Raw genomic sequence first — 20,432 nt, 5'->3', positions numbered from 1 at the left:
TGCCTATCATCTTTCAATTTGCAATGTTAGCAACTTGTTAAATCTAATCAATATTTAAGTTACTGTTCATTGCTTGATACTTTTATTTGTGTAGTGCTCAAGGTCAATGTTTGATATATTCCATTGAGTTTGTGACATTTAATGAAGTTGGAAATTGTGTTGTATATTTCATGATGCCGAAATTTGTTTTGGATTTGTAAGTATGAATAATTGGTCACAACAGTATTTTATTGTGTTGTGTGAACCTTTGTCTTCAGTGCAGAACTGTAGTGCCTTATGTTCCCAAGCTGACTGACATATCCTCCTCTGCAGGTGAAGACTACCAGCACATTGAGTTTGGTGTGGACGAGGTGATGGACTTGGAGCCTGTGGGAGTGAAGGATCCTCTCTTCAAGGTGTCCAGCACTCTGAACCCCCAGGCTCCAGAGTTCATCCTGGGATGCCAGCCGTCTCAGAAGGTCCCGCAGACAGCCGCAGCCCTCTCTCCGGCAGCAGACGTCCCAGACGGAGCACACTACAACTCCCTGGATGGACCGGACGGACCCGATGGCCCAGACTCGGAACCCTCCGCCATGGACAGCAACCAGAACTGCCAGGATGGGGACGGGGGCCCGGGCAGCCTGGGCCAGCGGGAGAGGAAGAAAAAGAAAAAGCGCCCGCCAGGATACTACAACTACTTGGAGGGCTCAGGCCCCAATAGTGGTGGCATGGGTGTGGACGGGCCTCCTGGAAAGGGGTTGGTGAATGGACATGCTCTTAGCGGCCCTCACCTCGGGTCGCAGGACATGGTTGGTAAGACGTTGTCAGGGGGCGGACTTTCCACCTCAGCCCCTGTCACTACGGCAGCAGCGTCGGCTGCTGTGAATCAGAGGACTTGTGATAGCCCTGATGAATCGTCTTTGGACTTCACGAGTGGAGCCGCCTCTTTATCAGATGGTAAAGACGCGGCCTCCTCCTCCTCCTCTTCCTCCTCCTCTCAGAGCAGTGGGGTGGCAGAGGGAGGCAGAACTGCAGAGCAGCAGCCTGAGAACATGGCTCTAGAGAGCCCTGAACTGCTGGGCAGCGGCAGGCACAGCCCCTGCCCCACCTCCCCTCCTCCCCCCTCAGTTGCTGTGGCCAGCCCCCCTGCCACCATTACTACTGCTACTACTGAAGAGGAGGAGGAGACTAGGGACAGTGGGGTGGCTAATGGGCTGGCTGAGCCCCATGCTGGCATCAGTGCAGACGGACACAAGGAGGCCTCTGAGGCATTGGAGCAGCCCCAGCAGCAGGCCCCAGCTCCCTCAGTTGAGCCTGCTTTCTCCCCAGACTCTGAGGCCCAGCCGGCGGTGGCAGAGCAGCCTAAGTCGCCTGCCTCTCCGGCTGCGCCCGCTGCCAACCCCCTCAAATCCTGGGCTAGCCTCTTCCACAACTCCAAGCCTCTGCCTGGAAGCCCTCAGGCCTACGTGGAGGTGAAGAACGTGGTGGAGGTAGTGGCTCCCTCCCTGGCCGCCGTGGAGCAGCATGAGAAGGCTGGGGAGGTGAAGGAGAGCCCTGTCCATGTATCAGAGGATCCCATGGCCCCTAAACTTGCAGGTAGTGTACTCACAGATAACCCCACAGTGTGAGGAAGAAGAGCTCACAGGTTAACCCTTATGTCTTTTGGAGTGTGTTAGGACTGTCCCTGATAAAAAAAAAATAATAATCTTGGTTGACCAAAAGTCATCTGTTCTTTCGACCAATCGATTGGTCTAAATTTTGAAATGTGTATTTTTCCATATATAGACACCCTATGTGTTTTAATTAAATTAACTATATATGCATTGAGCTTGTCTGATGCTTTAAGCTCACTGTTCGATTTAAATAAGATTTGAGGGAGCCAGAGATCAAGATAACCTGAAGACAGAAATCTTAACCTGTCCCGACCATCCTCCTCCCGCTCCTACTGGCTTTCCCAGATTCTGCCATTACTCTCCTGAATTTGCCAGCAACAGGCGACGTAAGGAGTCGGCAACCCTTCTCATGTGGAATGCCAATTTATTTTTACAATTTCTACCAATCTGCGTGCCAGTTATGGTTTTCATATGCACGTTTTCGTGGAAGTTTCATTTAATTTATAATTATCTTCGGATCTCAAAATCATTGTCATGTGGTTAATCAAAAATCTATATGAAAATGATACAAACCTAAAAAGTGGCTATGTAACAATAGCCTATAAAGCCAACCAATGAAAACATTGCATCCAGCAGGTAGAAAATATCCTGATTTTTAAATCACATTGGCTACGCATGGCCTGTCTGTAACGAACTTGAAATGTTGTATTAGCTATTAACTTGGGTCCGGTCTGACGCTCCTTGCAACATTGTATAAAATATTCTGGGCCCTCAGAGTTTCCCGTGCCAGTGAACTCTGGACACACAGCTGTAGGCTATTTGCGCAAGGGATAAGAAGTAATCAGGTAGGCCTATTTTATGACATTTCCACTGGATCAGAGCATTACATTTATCTAAAGGGAGAGAGCTGGAAAGATTTTTCTAATACATTGAGGAATTATTGTAATTCTCAATGGATGTAAAAAACAGACTTTGTTTGAGGTGAAGAAAACATTACTTTGAGAAGTTCCACGACTCATTACTGGTGGTGCGTTAAGACAATCAGAAATACTGTCAGATCCCCAAATGGGCACATTTATATGCTGACATTTGCGCGCAGGCCAGGTAACCTATAGGCCTACTTCTATGCATAATCGGGTGCGCATCCTTACTCAACATTGACAGGAGCGCTCCAAACAAAAGACAATGACTAAATTGACAACTCAATTTAAATGGAATGAAATAAACCAGAACTTGTTTTTCACAAGTGTAGCATAGGTTGTGCACTCTGCAAATAACCTGTCCACTCTGACAGTGAGAACGGTAAAAGACTGGAATAATAATAATATTGAATGCATTAATCTTTTTTTCAATTTTCGCCAAATCTAACTGCCTGTAGCTCAGGCCCTGCAGCAAGGATGTATATTCTTGGTACCATTTGAATTGTGAATTGAATGTAGGAGAATATAACACAATAGATCTGGTAAAAAAAAAAAAAAATACAAAGAAAAAAACAACTGTTTTTTTTCTACCATCTTTGAAATGGAAGAGAAAGGTCCCAGTTCCAGCCATCACTCTGGTTGTAATTCCTATGGTGTCCACAAGATGGCAGCAGTGTATGTGCAAAGTTTCAGACAGATAACTTGAGAGCTACAGGACATTTAGTGTGAAGTCACCCAGGTACATATGGGCAAATCGTGAAAGAGACATTTGCATTCATATTACATTTTTCTGCAAGAATATCGTCAAATCTGTATACTTCGACTTTGATTTAGCTTTTCCAGTATTAGTAGCCATATTATAAGTTCAACATTTGCAAAACAACCAGTTTTCATAACTCTCCATATTCTTATAATTTTTGTCCAAAAGCAAAAGGCATGCTGTCGCAAAAGGTTAGCACCTACATTTTGCGACAGACAGGGTTTCCGGATACTCCCGTAAAGCCCAGCTCATTGGCTATCTAGCTAGCTTTGTTTGACCCCGATTGGTTCTTATTTGACAAAGAAAGAGTCGTTCAAGTGAAGACCGCCCACGTCATCGGTGTGCCATGACGGCGTTGCTCTCTGACCAATATGGTGTCCTATAGGATATACTACACCCCTAATGATATAGTGAAGTCTTGTTATGTTCTAGGATCTCTGAGGAATTCATACGTGATTTGACTGGTTGAAACAACGTTTAGGGTGAGTTTTCTTTGCAAGTTGAACGAATGGAAATACAAAATCGATCGTGCATGCTATGTGGACCTTTTTAGGATATGAACAGGTATGTTATCTAAAAAAAAAAAAATGACACTTCATGTCATCTCTGGGACCCTTTGGATGATAAATCAGAGCAAGATTTCAGAATGTAAGTACACATTTCACCTTCAGAGGTGAATTTATCAAACCTATCGCGGTGAAAAAAGTGTTTTGTTGGGAGCTCTCCTAAAACAATAGCGTGACATTTTTTCGCAGTAATGGCTACTGTAAATTGGACAGTGCAGTTATATTAACAAGAATTTAAGCTTTCAGCCGATATAAGACACTTATATGTACCGACATCTGTTGTTTCTCTAAAATCTGCAATGGTGACAAAGCGCTGCATGATTTACAACTGTCCCGTTGACGGCATGCCGATCCCTAAGAAGTTTTAACGGACTTTACCGTAACCAAACAAACATGGTAGATTAGAAATGATTGGAATTAACCTTGTATGTACTACTGGTGATATATGTAATGGGGAATTGATAGACACTAACAATCAAAAGCAAACAATTCTCACAATTAAGCTATGAAACAATGAATGTGCACAAATTAGCAGGAGGGAGCACATTCTGGGGAGAGATGTGCATTGTGCCGCCACACTCGCCTTCTTGGACTGTGCCATCCCTGCGGCCTCCGCGATGGATTAGTTCACTGAGATGGCCGTGAATAAGACGGGTGTCTCGTGTGCAATATATTTGCCACTGCTCGACTAAAAAAAATCTTGGTCGACCAACAGCCTATCGACCAAACAATCGAGCACTCAGATAATTGTGGTCAGCCCTAGAGTGTTGACAAAACTATTCCCATTGATTATTATAATAGTAATTCATTTGTGCACATTTCATGTTCTGTATACATGTGCTGAAGTTCAGCCTACCGTCCACTTGGTGTCAACATTGGGACATTTAGTTAGACTGATACAGATGAGCACCAGGTGGTGCTAACACTCAATGCTTGGTAAGACCCTGATTGCTATGACACATCTCCATGACATGCTTTACCTCACCACCCTATTTCCCCCAATAATGCCCCAATGAATGGAGCTGGGGAAGTCATTGTATATAGCAGTAATACTAATACATGTTGAAGGCCTCTATTCCGAACTGCATTCATGAGAATACAGGCAGAGGGTGGGCTGGAGCTACTGCTTTACCAATAATGTATGAGCAGCACTAATTAAGTCCATTACCATGACATCAACCTTATGGATTTTCAGATGCAGTAGACTAGAGCAGGATAGATCTCTGACCTCACCCCTTTCTCCTAACACACACACAGAATATAAAAGAAAATTGCAAAGCTACATAATGAGTTGATCTTGTAAGCTGCCAAATTAAAGGGGATATGTAGGATCATATCCTGATTACTCACTTCCCAACAACAGCCTCCAGGTGTTGGGACCACACAGGGTACACTGGGGGTTTTAAACAGCCTGTGACGGGGGATTGCCATGTCTGAGTAATGTGTGGTTTTTGTCTTGACGGGATTATTGCTTGTCTCACTCAGTGCTATGACCCTGGGCTTCCTCAGGCCTCATGGATGTAGTCCTGTGTCTGGAAGAAATATACAGAGAGGCCTTCTCAGTGGGTTACTTGCGCCTGTCATCCTTTTTGTAAACTGGGATTTTTCATCTATGAGGTATTTACGAGAGAGAGCTTCTGGGCAGCCTAAAGTGCTGTCTAGATAAACCTGATGGTTTCCTGTGCTCTACGGCTGTAAATAATTAAACCAGGCTCCATGTGATTGCCTTCACCATTCAGTAGAAAGGCTTATTTTGCACCCACAATACAGTGCTCAGACTGCTCGCTCCTGTCAAGAAATGAACAGGAAGCTATTATAGGACCCTTTACTGGTGTCACCACTACCACGTCTCATTTTGATTTCTAACCCTGTATACGATCGTATCTCTGGACTGGAGTTTATCTGGAGTGTGCCTTTACTGTTTAGCCAAACTATTTTTCTCTTCTCCTGGAATGATCATTTCACTTTTAGCAAACCTGTTATCTATAAAAACCATGTTTCTATAATTTGGAGGTTGTTCATAATATGCTATGTAAGTAGGCGGAACTATCAAAAAACTGCCTGGTATTTTTAACCCATTGTGATTATGTGGTGGTGTTTTATGATACTTTCTATGTTGGAATGTCTGTCCACGTTACCATGGAAGCTGTGTTGCCAGTGACAGTCTCCCTTCCTAGGCGTGGCACAGTATCTCCTTGTTCTGACAAACCAGCCTTGTGTGCCACTGTCATATGATGCAGAGTTGGAAGAAGGGACACAATCTATATAGCACAGTATGGAGGAAATTGATATTATTTTTGCTTGAGGTTTACAAACCAGCTTCTATTTTAACTTTTTGTTTGATTTTAGTAAGGGATGTGTGTTCAAAATCATGTGTACTTGTTTGAATCCCCAGAACTAATTGAGAATGTGAAGTTGATACACAAACCGGTGTCTTTGCAACCAAGAGGACTGATCAACAGGGGAAACTGGTGCTATATCAACGCTGTATCCTTTTCTCAGCTGCATGCGAAATGCTTGAATCACACCATGTCATAAACAAAGTGACATTAAATGTCTGTATTTAGTGTTCCAATGAGGTGATTTTGCCCTTGACTGCCACCCCCAAGACATTGCAGGCCCTGATTGCTTGCCCCCCCATGTATCACCTGTTGAAGTCCATTCCCCTGTTCAATGACACCCAGAGACCCTGTACTTCCACACCCATGATGGACAATTTGTAAGTAGCCTCTCCCTGGGAGCTGACTGGCTGTTTTTAAAAGTCAAATCTCACAATCAATAGAGGTCTTGTTTGTGTGCAAATAAGCAGCGACGACAAATTCCTGCCTGAACTAAATTGGTTGAACTGTGTTAAGAGTATTGAGAGGTGTTAAATGTGTGCTCACTGCATTGGGTTGGGTGTGTACTTCCTTTGCTGATTACAACTCCCTGACCCTTGTTTCTCCCTCCAGTGTAAGGCTTGTCAATGAGTTCAGCAATATGCCTGTGCCATCCAAAGCCAAACAGCAAGGTAAGCTCTGTCAGCATCTTCTAAAAGAGCTACAGTTTCTTTTATTTCCTGTTGATGTTAATTTGATGTGTTCCTTGTTGCTTTTTCCGTAGCTGCTGGCGAAAAGATAATAAAAGACATTCGACCAGGTGCTCCTTTTGAACCCAACTACATCTACAGACTCCTCACCCTCATCAAGTCGAGTCTCTCAGAGAAGGTAAAGCCATTGGGCAGCCAGACCAAGCTTTACCTTCGGCCTGTAAAATGAGTAATGTGTCTTCCGAGGTTGTACTAGCAATTAGGGCTGGGGAGATGTATTTTATTCATTTGAATGTTTTAGCGCGGAATATCGCAAGTCTTTTTTATGTCCGCTTGTTGTCATGTTTTATTTTTAGTCTCCTTTGCTCCCTCTGTGCTGTGTGCACCTTTCCTTTTACACACACACCAAGTCCCTCCCCCTGCCACTCAACAAAGATGAGAGATCACTTCTTCCTCTGACAAACAGGTTTCAACTTCCCATTTGCATTTGTGGTTTGGTCCAACAGAATGGGTCATATGGAGACTGAAACACATTGAGACATTATTTTACTGTAATAGAGGAAGTTAACCTTTCTAAATGATACCATTTTTCTGTCTCAACTCCTCAAGTTGCTCACAGAGCAGACACTACTAAAACAGGAGTATCAATGAACATTGGTTCTGGAAAGTGTGTGTTCAGCATTTTAGCCAAAGACTGTTATACTAGCTGTCTAGTCTGTTTTTATAAATGTGCAAGAAGCATAAAACACAAATATAAGGAATTCTAATTCTGAGAAATAAGGTAGGCTACATGATTTCAACGTCTGAACAAAGTGGACAGGCTAGCATGCTTTTCAAACCGTTGAAGACAGACAGAATGGTGTGTTCATAACAATTCTACCTTGTTAGCCAGCAAATAGCCCCAAGTTGGCTAAACTTGAAATATAAAGATTAGCTGGCTACTCAGTAGCACGTGGGCTTGAGTGATTGTTTGAGACCTGTGTTAATGTTCTATAATGCCTGCTACAAGTTACTCATTATTAGTGAATGTGCATTATACATGGCCAGATCAGTGATTATTGCAAAAAAGCAGGTTAAACTATTTTTGATAAAATAATTAAATTATTAGTGGGTATTATGGTTGTGGAAGGCTTATATTTAACCTAAGTATAACTTCACAAGCCCTGAATTAGATTATTGATGACTGTTTGAAATGCAGTGTATTTGACCTTTTAATTGTACAACAAAGCTTATGTAGAACATATTGTGAATTGCCGATAAGTTAAATAATAATCAAGAGGTGATTTTTAGGCCGTATCACCCGGCCCTACTATCAATAACATCAATAAAAAAACGATTTAGTCTTTACATTTCAGTCGGGTTTTATTTAGAATTTTGAACCATCCAGACATTCCACACTTTCAGGTGTTCAGGGACTTGGAGCAAATAAACTGAAACACTTTGTATCCCCTGTTTCCTGACGCTGGTTTTATGTGAAATTCCACATCCTCATCAGTACACTTGAGGAGTCTATGCACCGGAGACATTCAGTCTGTACCTGTCTGGTGGTACAGTACATGGATACATGGACAAATATCCATCTGTTGGTGCATGACACATGCTGACTCATTACTGATTCATAATCACATGAAGTGTAATTAAAAAAGCTATTCCAAATGGAATGAGAGGGCTCTTGAGGCAGGCATTCCCTAACTATGTGGTTTAGATTGTTTCTCACCTGTGCCATGTGCACACTGATGTCCTGTCCTGAAGCTCAGTAACAGCTGAGTCAGTGGTGTTACATTAGAGCGCAGGCTCTCTTGGCACCGTGGTCTCATTAGTGCTGATGGTTGTGCGTTCTCTGTCAGGGTCGACAGGAGGATGCGGAGGAGTACCTGGGCTTCACCCTCAACGGACTGCATGAGGAGATGCTGGCTTTGAAAAAGCTCTTCTCCCCTCAGGAAGAGAGTAAGTAGTGCCATGGTCTAAATCTGATGCATGAGGTCTTACGATTATCTGTTTACACGTGCTCTCTGTTTATGAACTGAACTGATCTAGTCCCTTTTCATTTCACATCATTTCCTTATGTTCTTTGGCCTCACTGCTGAAGGTGGATCTGCTCTATGATTGCCATTGACTGTGGTTCTAAATCAGTTGTCTCTTCTCCTGTCTTGATCAGAAGCCCCCACACCCAACGGCCCAGAGTCCCAGTCAGGTGTGGATGACGATACTGCTGATAAGGAGGAGGGGAGCGAGGACGAATGGGAGCAAGTGGGCCCCCGAAACAAGACCTCCATTACCCGTCAAGCTGACTTTGTCCGCACCCCTATCACTGACATATTCGGAGGACACATCCGGTAGGGTAACACAGTTTCTTTACATGTGAGGTGTTGCTTATAATGGAAATGTAATATTGTTCATGACGATATAGTCAAGTCAATGTTTTGGTGCACTCAAAGCCTTTACTACTATTTCCTTGGAAGAAAAGCCTGAGGCTTGGAAAGACACCTGGCTTCTCCCACATGAAGCCAGAGTGATGGTCAGCCACTGAGTGTTTCTCCCTGCCCAGAGCTTATTTTTCTTAAAGCCCAGCAGCAGAACTGTGGCACCAGTGGTGTCCTTGCCCTTCTTTTTATTGGCTATGGCGCAGGTGCTTGGTATGACAGGAGAACAGAGTATAGTGCCATCTTTTTCTGGGCCCCCTTGGGCTGGTTGCCCTGGCACCACCTCTGGCCCCCAGCTCCAACCTCAGCTGAGGATGCCATCCCAAACAGGCCTGCCACCAGTTGGCTCTGGGCTTTCTCTGCTCAAGAAGCACTCTTCAGAATAACAGCCATTGTGGCCCGGCCTGTGGTCGGTGGCCTGGACAGCCAGGCGTGGGACACACTCTAGCAAAGAAAGAATAACAAAACAACATTGAAAGTGTAGGACCTGTGAGGGTGTGCCTGGGCCAAATGACATGCTCTCTGAGGTTCTTCTCTCGGAGGTTCTGATCTGGCACATGCCTGGCCTGAAGATCACTTCAGATGATTATTTTTCTCTGAAAAAGAGAAAGTAGTAAATGGAACATAAGGGCAGACCTTCAGGAAGGTCTGGGTTGAACTATGCATACCCACTGAGTTAAGCTACATTCACTTTTTCAGCCACTTGAGTCAGGGTAATTGGTTTGGCCGAGGGGAATCATTGGAGCAAGTTTGAAATGATTTATAGAGATTAGCATGACCGTTTCACTCATATGGCTGTCAGAGGGCTATGAATGTTGGAGTTGTTTTTGCCATTTGAACATTTTGGATCAGTTTTTGCCACTAAGAGGAGAATTTGAGGAAGGAGAGGAGATGTTCATAAAGGTGTAGTTTGGAGAGACGTGTAGAGATTGGTGCTCTGGCACCCCAATGGTGGAACAAGCTCCCTCACGACGCCAGGACAGCGGAGTCAATCACCACCTTCCGGAGACACCTGAAACCCCACCTCTTTAAGGAATACCTAGGATAGGATAAAGTAATCCCCCCCCCCCTTAAAAGATTTAGATGCACTATTGTAAAGTGGTTGTTCCACTGGATATCATAAGGTGAATGCACCATTTTGTAAGTCGCTCTGGATAAGAGCGTCTGCTAAATGACTTAAATGTAATGTAATGTAGAGAGAATCAGTAGTATGACCCATACACTTTCCTTCAAAGCTGTGATGCTGTTTTCTGAGGTCAAGATGTCGTTGAGACACTCAAAACCCATTACTGTATGAAGCTTTGTGTAATGTCTTTGTATGTATTGTATTTCATTGTCTGAAGTGGGATATATTTGTCTTTCTGTCCTATGCAGGTCGGTGGTGTACCAGCAGAACTCTAAGGAGTCAGCCACCCTGCAGCCCTTCTTCACCCTGCAGCTGGACATCCAGTCAGAGAAGATCCGCACCGTTCAGGAGGCCCTGGAAACCCTGGTGGCACGGGAGTCAGTTCAGGGCTACACCACTAAAACCAAGCAGGAGGTAAGGCTCTTACACACAGTACACCTATGCTACTACTAAACCATTACAAGGCTTGGATGTGTTTGCATATTGGTCATTCTGATTTCATGCTCAATCGCCTTGTTTTTCCCCCACATGCAATTAGTTGAAGTATGTTGATCCAAACTTGAATGCTGCCTTGAAAACATCCAATTGATTTCCATTTGTTTTTCTTCTGAAATCCGAAACAAGGATGTGGGCATGTTGGCAGTTAAAAGTAAAATATGTAGTGTTTAGACAATGAGAATATTTGTTACTGTGGTGTTTCGTTTAACGGGAGTATTTGGGATGCTCAGCAGCACACTCCAGTACACACAGCACTCTCCCCTTGATGGGCCCCTTCTAATGGGCTGAAGTGGTTGGACTCTGACAGATTGTCTTCCCATTGGCCTTGTTTCTCTTCAACTGAGGGCTGTGTTGTGACTCTAAATCATTGTTTATGCTTCATGTCCTCTCTGACTGCCCTGGTGAAAACACATTGTTTTAAAGCCACAGTATAAGAAGACAAATGTGCCTTGCCTGCTTCCTCTGTATGGAAACATAACTGGTGAGGGCAACATCTGTTGGACAGCTGTAGTAGGGGCCTCAACATTGTTGTTTACCAACCTCAGCTTTTATTTTACAAGACAGTTGTTACAGTACCTTGATATCGTTTTAGAAGTAGCTGGTAGTTGGGGTCACAGTCTAGTTCTGACAGTGAAGGTGTAAAACACCAGTGATTCACAAGTGACTAGATCAAAGCTCACAGCAGGCTCTTAGTGTAGGCCTGTGTGACGGTGTGTGCTGGTTTTGTTCAGAGTCTAATCCCTGGGTAAATTGGGAGATCCTGTTCTGGTTTATATTAGCTGTTTGATGTGGTGCCACTGTGTCAAATCGTCCCCTGGCTCAGTTTGATAATCTCTCCTGTGTTTGCAGATTGAGATCAGCCGGAGAGTGACCCTAGAGGAGCTCCCTCCAGTGCTGGTGCTCCACCTCAAGAGATTTGTCTTTGAGAAGACAGGAGGCTGTCAGAAACTGATCAAGAACATTGATTACCCTGTAGACCTGGAGATCAGCAAAGGTACGTGAATCACTGAAAAGCCTCCACAAACCATTGGGTGAAGTCCCCACTTAAAACACATGCCCCAATTATTGAATTAACTCTATTGATTGTGTGTTAAGCTCTCTGAACCCTGGGTGAGAAAGGCAATCGTTCCTAACACATTTCAGTCAGCATCTGATCTTATTCCAGTAAAGACTAGTCTTTCCACAGTCTGGGTCCTAGTTGGACAGACACACGGGTGTAGCTCACTTATCTGACATTGCGTATTTAAACGAGGGTGCCGGCAAAATGCTGGGTAGTCGTCATCAGCGGCAGGGGGAGATGATTTACCCTGAACAAGGCAGTGAACCCACTGTTCCTAGGCCGTCATTGCAAATAAGAATTTGTTCTTAACTGACTTGCCTAGTTAAATAAAGGTAAAATAAATTAAACATTTGAGGGTTGACCTCATACCGTTAAAGGCCTCCTCATTCAGCCCCAACACCCAACCTCACACAACTTTACACCTCATCAGTCCTGTGCTGGCCAGCCAGCCTGCCTATGTTTACTGCTCTGCCCGGCCTACCCTACAAGCCCTGAACCCACAGCACACGGGGGAAATATTTATAGAGGACCCCCCCCCACCCCCAAATACCATGTCAGGTCAACATGTCCTTAATATCTGAGGGAGCCTCTGTTTCCATCTCTCCCATGTAGGAGGTTCATGTGGGGTTTCTGTAAGTAATCCTAAAGGCACGTCTACCAAATCCCCACAGACAAAGTCCCAGCAGCTTGAGGATATTAGTACTGTAGATTTACAGAATAAGCATCAGAATGTGGAGAGAATCCCTGGCTCGTTCCAATGTCAACTGGGTCCAGCGTGTTGGGTCTCCTGCGGTGTATAAATTATAAAAAGTAGGCTACATTTTATTTTGGTTTGGCATGAGCGGCAGCCTGCCAGCATTCTGCGTACGATTTACCAAACGCTACACTGGGGTATTTTTATAGCCACCTTTATTTAGACGGGCTGGCTTTCATGGCACACAGACCCAAATAACTATAATTGATGGTGCTCTGAGGGATATCTTATACATTTTGTTTCTCTTTGTGATGTGGCTGTAGTGTATTAATTTGTTTCTCCTTAGATCTCCTCTCTTCAGGGGTGCGGAGTAAAATATTCAAAGGCCAAAGAACCTACAGGCTCTTTGCAGGTATGTACTGTATATACCGATTTATGATCAACTACACACATCTCCTCCTACACCCACAGTATCACACAAACGGTCACGATCATTCAATTATATGCAGTAATAGGGCATTGGCCCTATGCTGTGTGTGTGTGTGTGTGTGTGTGTGTGTGTGTGTGTGTGTGTGTGTGTGTGTGTGTGTGTGTGAAGCATAAGATGTATTCAAACATTAAGTTCAATAGTTCATAGGATTCTCTTTCGATGTGTTTGGACTCGCTCTGAGGTTTCCTTTCATACTCAGTTTACTCCACATGCTATCTCAGTGACTGATAATATTGATCCTCTTGAGTTGAGCTACCTTGGAAGGCTCGCTTCGGCAACTGTGTTTTTGATAAGAAGCAGATTGAACTTCTCGGAGCCATGACTTTGTTCTTGGAAAAATGTTATGTTTTGGACAAAACTCAATTGACCCTTCGCTAAGCCACACCCAATAATTTTCAGCAACCAATGGAAAGCAGTAGTTGTCAAGTCCGACTCCTCAGACAAGCTCACGCTTACAGCAAAAACGGAGTTTTCATTATTTTTTTTGAAATGGCTAATAGAGCAGTGCACCAGTAATACTTGGTACTGTGATTCCTGAAATACAGAGCCTGTTTTTCAAATCTGAAATTATACTTTTGTTACATTGTTTGCTAGCTCAGCTGGTTAGGTAGCTCTGTCTCATTGACCACCAAACGTTGCTAATGCTAGCTAGCTAGCCACTTAATGTATGTTAGTTAGATAAGTTAACAATGTTATGAATCTGCTGTGGACATCAGGATAAGATTTGAAATAACTATTTAGCTCCAATAGTGGTTATAGCTTTGACTGCATGCTGACAGTGAATTCAGAGCCATTTAGTGGCTAGCTACACTACAAACATAATTTTACCAGGTTCCTGTGAAGAAATTGTAATGACTGTCCACCACAACATAGCCTACCCAAGTTTCCTGACTAGCAAGGTATAGTCTGTTTTTTTTAACAGTAACCAAGGGATGCGGGGCTTAGCGAAGGGTCAATTTCAGGAAAGTTTGACTCAAATCATGTTTAGAAACTTTTAGTGGGAGCAAAATGCTGTTTCTGCAAATTTCTCTATGCCCTACCAAATTCTAGAGTGTAAACATACCTGTTTAATGTACTGGACAGTATTATGACTTGTCTATGGAGAAAGGTACAGTGAAGAGTTCAGTTGCTATGATTCCAGAGGGCTCCTTGTGGAATGATGCTTGAGGTAGCTTAGTGCTGATCTCAGCTGTGAAATGACGCAAGAGTTTCATTCTCTGTGGTAACCATGCATCGGTAAAACCACGGTCTCCCACTCCTCTCTTCTTCCTAGATCCAGGAAGTCTTTCTAGACTAGAGCATTACCCCAGACTTTACCACAGCCCTGCCCCCCCACCCCTATAACCTTCTCCCTGGCAGGACCAAAGGGAATAAAAGTGGGCCTTCATTAGGGAGCTCTGCCTGCTCAATGAAAACATCTCCACTGTGCTGCTGTCTGGTGTAGGTGTGAGTGGCCAGTGTTCAGCTAACTGTTATTTCCAGCAGCTCATTCAGCATGTAGTTCTCCTGCCCCCTCCTCCCCTCTCTTCACGCCTTACTGACAAGTTTAAACAGAGACAACCTCCATTGTGGGTATGGGGGTCCTGTTAATCTCCCCGTAGTTTGGAAGTAAATTGTCTTCAGCCGTTTATTTTCCTTTCAGAGCAGAAAAGGGCACTCCTCACTTGTCAAAAAGCTGTTAGTAGAGTAACCCCTGGCAACTGTTGCTATAGCGGTGAAGTTAATCTTTTACTGCAAGATCCTGGAGGTAAAAGTTTTGCCTTCTCTTTGACCATCTGGCCCATGGGATGGAGAAAGTCTTGATGAAAAGGTCTCATGCTACTCAGCGTGTAATGTGATAACATAACAGTATAGTAAATATGTAATGGAAGTGCCTTTGGAAACTTCAATCATGCCATTTTAATGTTCTGGCACCAGTGAAAAGGTGAACCTATGCAATCATGCACTTAGGGGAAAAGTTGTCTCAAGTACACACTGCTATGTCTTGTTTCCCTCCAGTTAAACCAATCATTCAGTTGTGGTTGCACATATCTGTTGTCAGATGAGGGGGGTAATGATGTTACTCCTTGCCTATAGTAGCTTATGGTTTCAGTACAAAGAATGAGTTACCGCCTGAATCTAGTTCTGTGTCCAAATCAAACAGATCTAACAAGATTGCCATGTTTACTCAACTTAATGATTTATTTCTGCCTGGTAATAACTGTCACTGTGGCTTAAATCCGAAGCCCACTTTTAAACGTGGTCTTCATGGTATCGTAGTGTTTCATGTTAAGGGCATTAAGTCCATTTGGAACACGTGTTGCCAGCCCAGCTTGTAAATACGGGCACAGAATGGACAATGTTATTTTCTTTCCACATTCTCCTGCTGTAGTTACTTAGGTTTCCACATTTGGTCATGATTGATGCATTGCCAAGAATTCTTATGACACTTGATCAGATATGTGAAAGAATTATAATAGAAGTTTGCTTACAACATGATATTTAATGCCTACATTAATAACACACTGAAATGGAGGCCTCTCTGTAAGGCTAGCAACCCTGGTCTACATGCCTAAGGTGCTCCAGAAAGTAGCTGATATCAGTAGTTAGTTACTGGCTCTGACCTTGTGTAGCCAGAACCAGATAACAGAATGGCCTTTTTCATTTGGACATTTTAGTCATTTAGCAGACACTCTTATCCAGTTAGTGCATTCCTCTAGAGATAATTAGGTGAGACAAACACATGTCATAGTAAGTGCATTTTTCCTCATTTCAGTTTGATTTCCGCCTCTGAAAAGCTTCCATTTTGTGTGTCCCTGTCGCAGTTGTCTATCACCATGGGAACAGCGCTACAGGCGGCCATTACACCACGGATGTCTTCCACATCGGTCTGAACGGCTGGCTGCGCATTGACGACCAGGCAGTGAAGGTCATCAACCAGTACCAGGTGGTGAAGCAGACTGCTGAGCGCACTGCCTACCTGCTGTACTACCGTCGCGTCGACCTGCTGTAGACACCCCACACACACACACACACACACACACACACACACACACACACACGTTCATGCACACTCAGAGGAACACTCGCTTTACAGTCATTCAACTACACATACACACTACAGACATACACACTCAAGTGCACATACACATGCATACATACAAACTAATGAACAGGAACACTGCCCAACTTCTTGCAAGATTTTCTTCTTCCTCCCCATCGTCCCTGCTTTTCCAGAGAGCCAGCTTTTCCAACAATGCCTTTTTTCCTTTTATCTTTTTTTGAAAGAATTAGAGGGAAAAAGGACACGTTGTAAAATATTTTCCCTGTGATGGCTTCCTCTTCTCTGTGCGCCACTGCTGTTTTTTTAATGCTGAGAGGAGAGACTAGACTGTTGAATGGACTGAGGGCAGGGGACCTTGAGACTCGCCTCTGAACCTACAGCCTCGTTCAGACTGGGAACAATGGGTACTGTACCCACAGGACGAGCTATCTCTACAACACCAGGCTGCAGATGGCCGGTTGGACTGCTGGAGAGAAGTAATCATTTCTTTTGTTAATCTACTCATTTTTTTCTTTCATTTTTTTGTTGTTGTTGAAAATGGCATAAAATAATCAGTGTTTTGCCTTTTAGCAAGGGGAGTTGTCCTAATTAATTTGCAGCAGTTTAAACACCTGTTGAAATTTTGCCAGAGTGCATCGAAAAAGGCCCAGCACCAGCAAACGACAAATCGTTATCGAACGAGTCTCTTTAACGCCAGAGGCAAGATGCTCTTCATGGCCACCATCTCTTCTTACTTCTCCACCTTCCTCACTTTCCTGATGCTTTTAAATCTAGGTAAAACTTGAGCCATCAAAAAAATAGAAAAAATGACAGAAGAAGAGGTGCTGCTACAGTGTGCTGAAACTAAACAGCTTTGTTTGAAAGAACCTTGTGTTTTCTGGGTGTAGAATTAGAATGACTATCTAAAAACAATTTTAATGCGCTTTAGGATTTAAATGATGATAGAAAAAGAAGCTACTGTGCACGTATAATATATCTGATCAATAACAAGATGTGGATGTGCTAATGCACACTTGCAGATATTTTAAGATTTAAAACTGTAAAAAATAAATAAAAAAATGTGACAGCTGAATCTAGGCGAGTGTCACCTTGTTTGGCTCCCTGGGTGGCTGTTAGTTCTAAGGATTTCTGAGTACTCTGGAGCACTGGAGAGATACCAGTGAAGACTGAGATTCCACCACAAGCACCAGCCCTTGTTCATTTTATACCTGTCCTTTCCCCCCCTCATCCTTCATTTATAATTTTTCCCCTGTTCTGGTCTAAAGGTTCCATCTATGTATAGGCGGCCTGCCTCTGTAGAGTTGAAACAGCCACGTGACCCCTTACCCCCCAACTCACCAGAAAAAGGGGGCTGCCTTAGGTTCGCTATGCGAAGCTTTCTAATCCAAATCTCCACTCAGTGTACGAGTCCAACCCAGTGAGTGTGACAACTGTAAGTCAAATGTCTGTAAAGTTTTATGGGAATGTACCTGACCTTTGCATTTCCTCTTGTGGCTGAGTGCAGTTCCTCTCAAGTGAGAGAGACTGTCCATGTTGAGGGGAAGTGGGATCACATCTGCTTGGCTCTAGAAATGAAATCCCCCACATTAAATGCGCACAAAAGGAAATCATGTTTGTTTTTGTTTGAGACCTTGCTTTTTGCTTCATTAATATTCATTGATTGTGTTTTGAGTTTGCTTAAATGTTATTTTTCATTTGTTCAATAATACCATGATCGTTTCCCCAGAATTATACTATATGGCATCTAAATTGATATTGGAGCGAAATTACCCAAGGTAAAGCACAACAATGAGTAAATTGGACAAGTTCTTAGCTTGATCATATTTGTATTTTTTTTCCTTTAAGTTTGATCCATAGTTTAATCTTAAGGGACATTTCAACCAAACCAATGTCAGAATCTGTCTGTATTTAATCCTTTACAAAAAGAACATAACTGGTATATTACTTTGCTGAAGGCTTGGTGCATTGTGGTTTACCCTTGTATACTCTATGTCCTTAATGGGCAAAGCAGACCATTTTCTAAAGATCTTTCACATACTGTATACACTTCCTCACATACACACACTACATGCACACACACTTGGCCATTAGATAAAGCGAGGTACACAACTGGGAATGGGTCTTTTTGTAAGGCGGCTCTCACACGTTCCCATTTCTGACCACTGGAACGTTGGGGCAGTGTGAAATACTTTTTCCCACATCGGAATAGCAGAGCATGCATTTTAGATCTTACAGGAAGAGCTTATTTTATCCCATTTCTCACTTTGTAGTTCTCTCACTGATGGTAGCAGAGACTTATTCAATATACCTGTATCCCCTTTTATTTAAAGTGACTGGAAACTGATTAATGGAAATAGTTATCTTACCATGTGCATTTTCTGTGTTGCATACTTTATTGAGTTTGGAGCGGTGTCATTTAAATTGCCCACACAATTCCCTTCCCATGAATTAGCGTTGTATATTTTGTCCTGAAAAATGTGTATTATGTTAGTGACTGCAATTTTGTAGTCTAAACCATGCAGAATTTGGTTCCCACAAGTCATTTGCTTATTACTTATGGGTATGTAAAGTAAAAAAATAAAAATCTCCAAGTGAAACCAAAGGATACTTCACATTGACCCTGTTGACTTTCATAATTGCGCTAATGCTTCTGTCTAATTTTGGTTTCACCTCTGCATCATAAGTTCTGTTGCCACAGCTCATGATTCATTCAATCAGCATGACTCAGTCATTCCATATGAGGAAATTGAGCTGATCTGTTCAGATCATTATAAAACTCCTTATAAGTGTTAGTGCAATTGTGCTGATGGCTATGTGGTCATATCTGATACTCATTGTGACAATGTTGGTTTGATTTGTTTTTCTTTCCCCCCTGAAGAATGTTTTGAAGAAGATGGTTTGAAACAGACACTAAAGCTGTCAGAAAGCTTTCTGTTGTACACGTTTTATCCCTGAGTCTTTTTTTTATGATTATGGTCAGGATATGTGCTGGCGAATCGCTTCAATGATGTCGTTCTGTTTAGTTTGTGCTTCCTAACACGGTTGTCTGCTGAGGGCTTGTGTTGGGATATCAAGCTGAAAACTATATGCTGTCTTTTAATCCTCCAGCATTCTACTTTTTTTGTTTATTGTTCAAATAAAAGATTGTGGAAAACCGAAGCTGTTTGTTAATGGTGTAGTCAGACTGCTTAGCTTTCTTCTAGTACTAGAAACATTTGTAGTCTCTACACATCTTCAACTGCCCTAGTACAGACAATGTCACAATAACAGCCTGGTCTCATAGACTTGACGTAACATAGTAAATCTGAATCCGGGATACTCAAATTAGTATGGTTTAAAGGTCGATCGATTATGATTTTTCAACGCCGATACCGATTATTGGAGGACCCCCAAAAAAAGGCGATACCGATTAATCGGCCACATTTTTATATATATTTGTAATAATGACAATTACAACACTGAATGAACTTTTTTTAATTTAAACTTAATACATCAATAAAATCAATTTAGTCTCAAATACCTAATGAAACGTTAAATTTGGTTCAAATAATGCAATAACAAAGTGTTGAAAGTAAAAGTGCAATATTTCCCATGTAAAAAAGCTAACGTTTAAGTTCCTTTCTCAGAACATGAGAACATGAAAGCTGGTGGTTCCTTTTAACATGAGTCTTCAATATTCCCAGGTAAGAAGTTTTAGGTTAGGAATTATAGGACATTTTCTCTCTACACCATTTGTATTTCATATACCTTTGACTATTGGATGTTCTTAAAGGCACTATATTATTGCCAGCCTAATCTCAGGAGTTGATAGGCTTGAAGTCATAAACAGCGCAATGCTTGAAGCACAGCGAAGAGCTCCTGGCAAATGCAGGAAAGTGCTGTTTGAATGAATGCTTACGAGCCTGCTGCTACCTACCATCACTCAGACTACTCTATCAAATATCAAATCATAGACTTAATTATAATATAATAACACACAGAAATACAAGCCTTAGGTCATTAATATGGTTAACTCTGGAAAATATTTCAAACTAAACTTTTTCTTTCAGTGAAATATGGAACCGTTCCGTATTTTATCTATCGGGTGGCATCCCTAAGTTTAAATATGACTGTTACATTGCACAACCTTCAATGTTATGTCATAATTATGTACAATTCTGGCAAATTAATTATGCTCTTTGTTAGGAAGAAATGGTCTTCACACAGTTCACAACAAGCCAGGCAGCCCAAAC

The 20,432-nt window shown here is 42.7% G+C and overlaps 1 protein-coding gene across 2 annotated transcripts in view; it reads left to right on the top strand.

Moving 5' to 3' along the window:
- LOC106587329 (ubiquitin carboxyl-terminal hydrolase 10-like) overlaps nucleotides 1–19,359 on the top strand; it is a 32,470-nt gene extending 13,111 nt beyond the window's left edge. For both annotated transcript variants that reach the window (XM_014175613.2, XM_014175612.2), the window contains 11 exons: nucleotides 313–1,575; nucleotides 6,234–6,325; nucleotides 6,448–6,557; nucleotides 6,790–6,848; nucleotides 6,941–7,044; nucleotides 8,714–8,813; nucleotides 9,025–9,202; nucleotides 10,664–10,829; nucleotides 11,763–11,907; nucleotides 13,014–13,079; nucleotides 15,962–19,359. In XM_014175613.2, coding sequence (XP_014031088.2) covers nucleotides 313–1,575; nucleotides 6,234–6,325; nucleotides 6,448–6,557; nucleotides 6,790–6,848; nucleotides 6,941–7,044; nucleotides 8,714–8,813; nucleotides 9,025–9,202; nucleotides 10,664–10,829; nucleotides 11,763–11,907; nucleotides 13,014–13,079; nucleotides 15,962–16,149 — 2,471 coding nt within the window. In that variant the 3' untranslated portion in view covers nucleotides 16,150–19,359. The remainder of the gene's footprint in view (nucleotides 1–312; nucleotides 1,576–6,233; nucleotides 6,326–6,447; nucleotides 6,558–6,789; nucleotides 6,849–6,940; nucleotides 7,045–8,713; nucleotides 8,814–9,024; nucleotides 9,203–10,663; nucleotides 10,830–11,762; nucleotides 11,908–13,013; nucleotides 13,080–15,961) is intronic.
- Nucleotides 19,360–20,432: the final 1,073 nt, after the last annotated feature.

The sequence above is a fragment of the Salmo salar genome, chromosome ssa11 (genome assembly GCF_905237065.1).
Source record: "Salmo salar chromosome ssa11, Ssal_v3.1, whole genome shotgun sequence".
NCBI classification, from domain to species: domain Eukaryota; kingdom Metazoa; phylum Chordata; class Actinopteri; order Salmoniformes; family Salmonidae; genus Salmo; species Salmo salar.
This window is presented reverse-complemented; position numbering and strand designations above follow the sequence as displayed.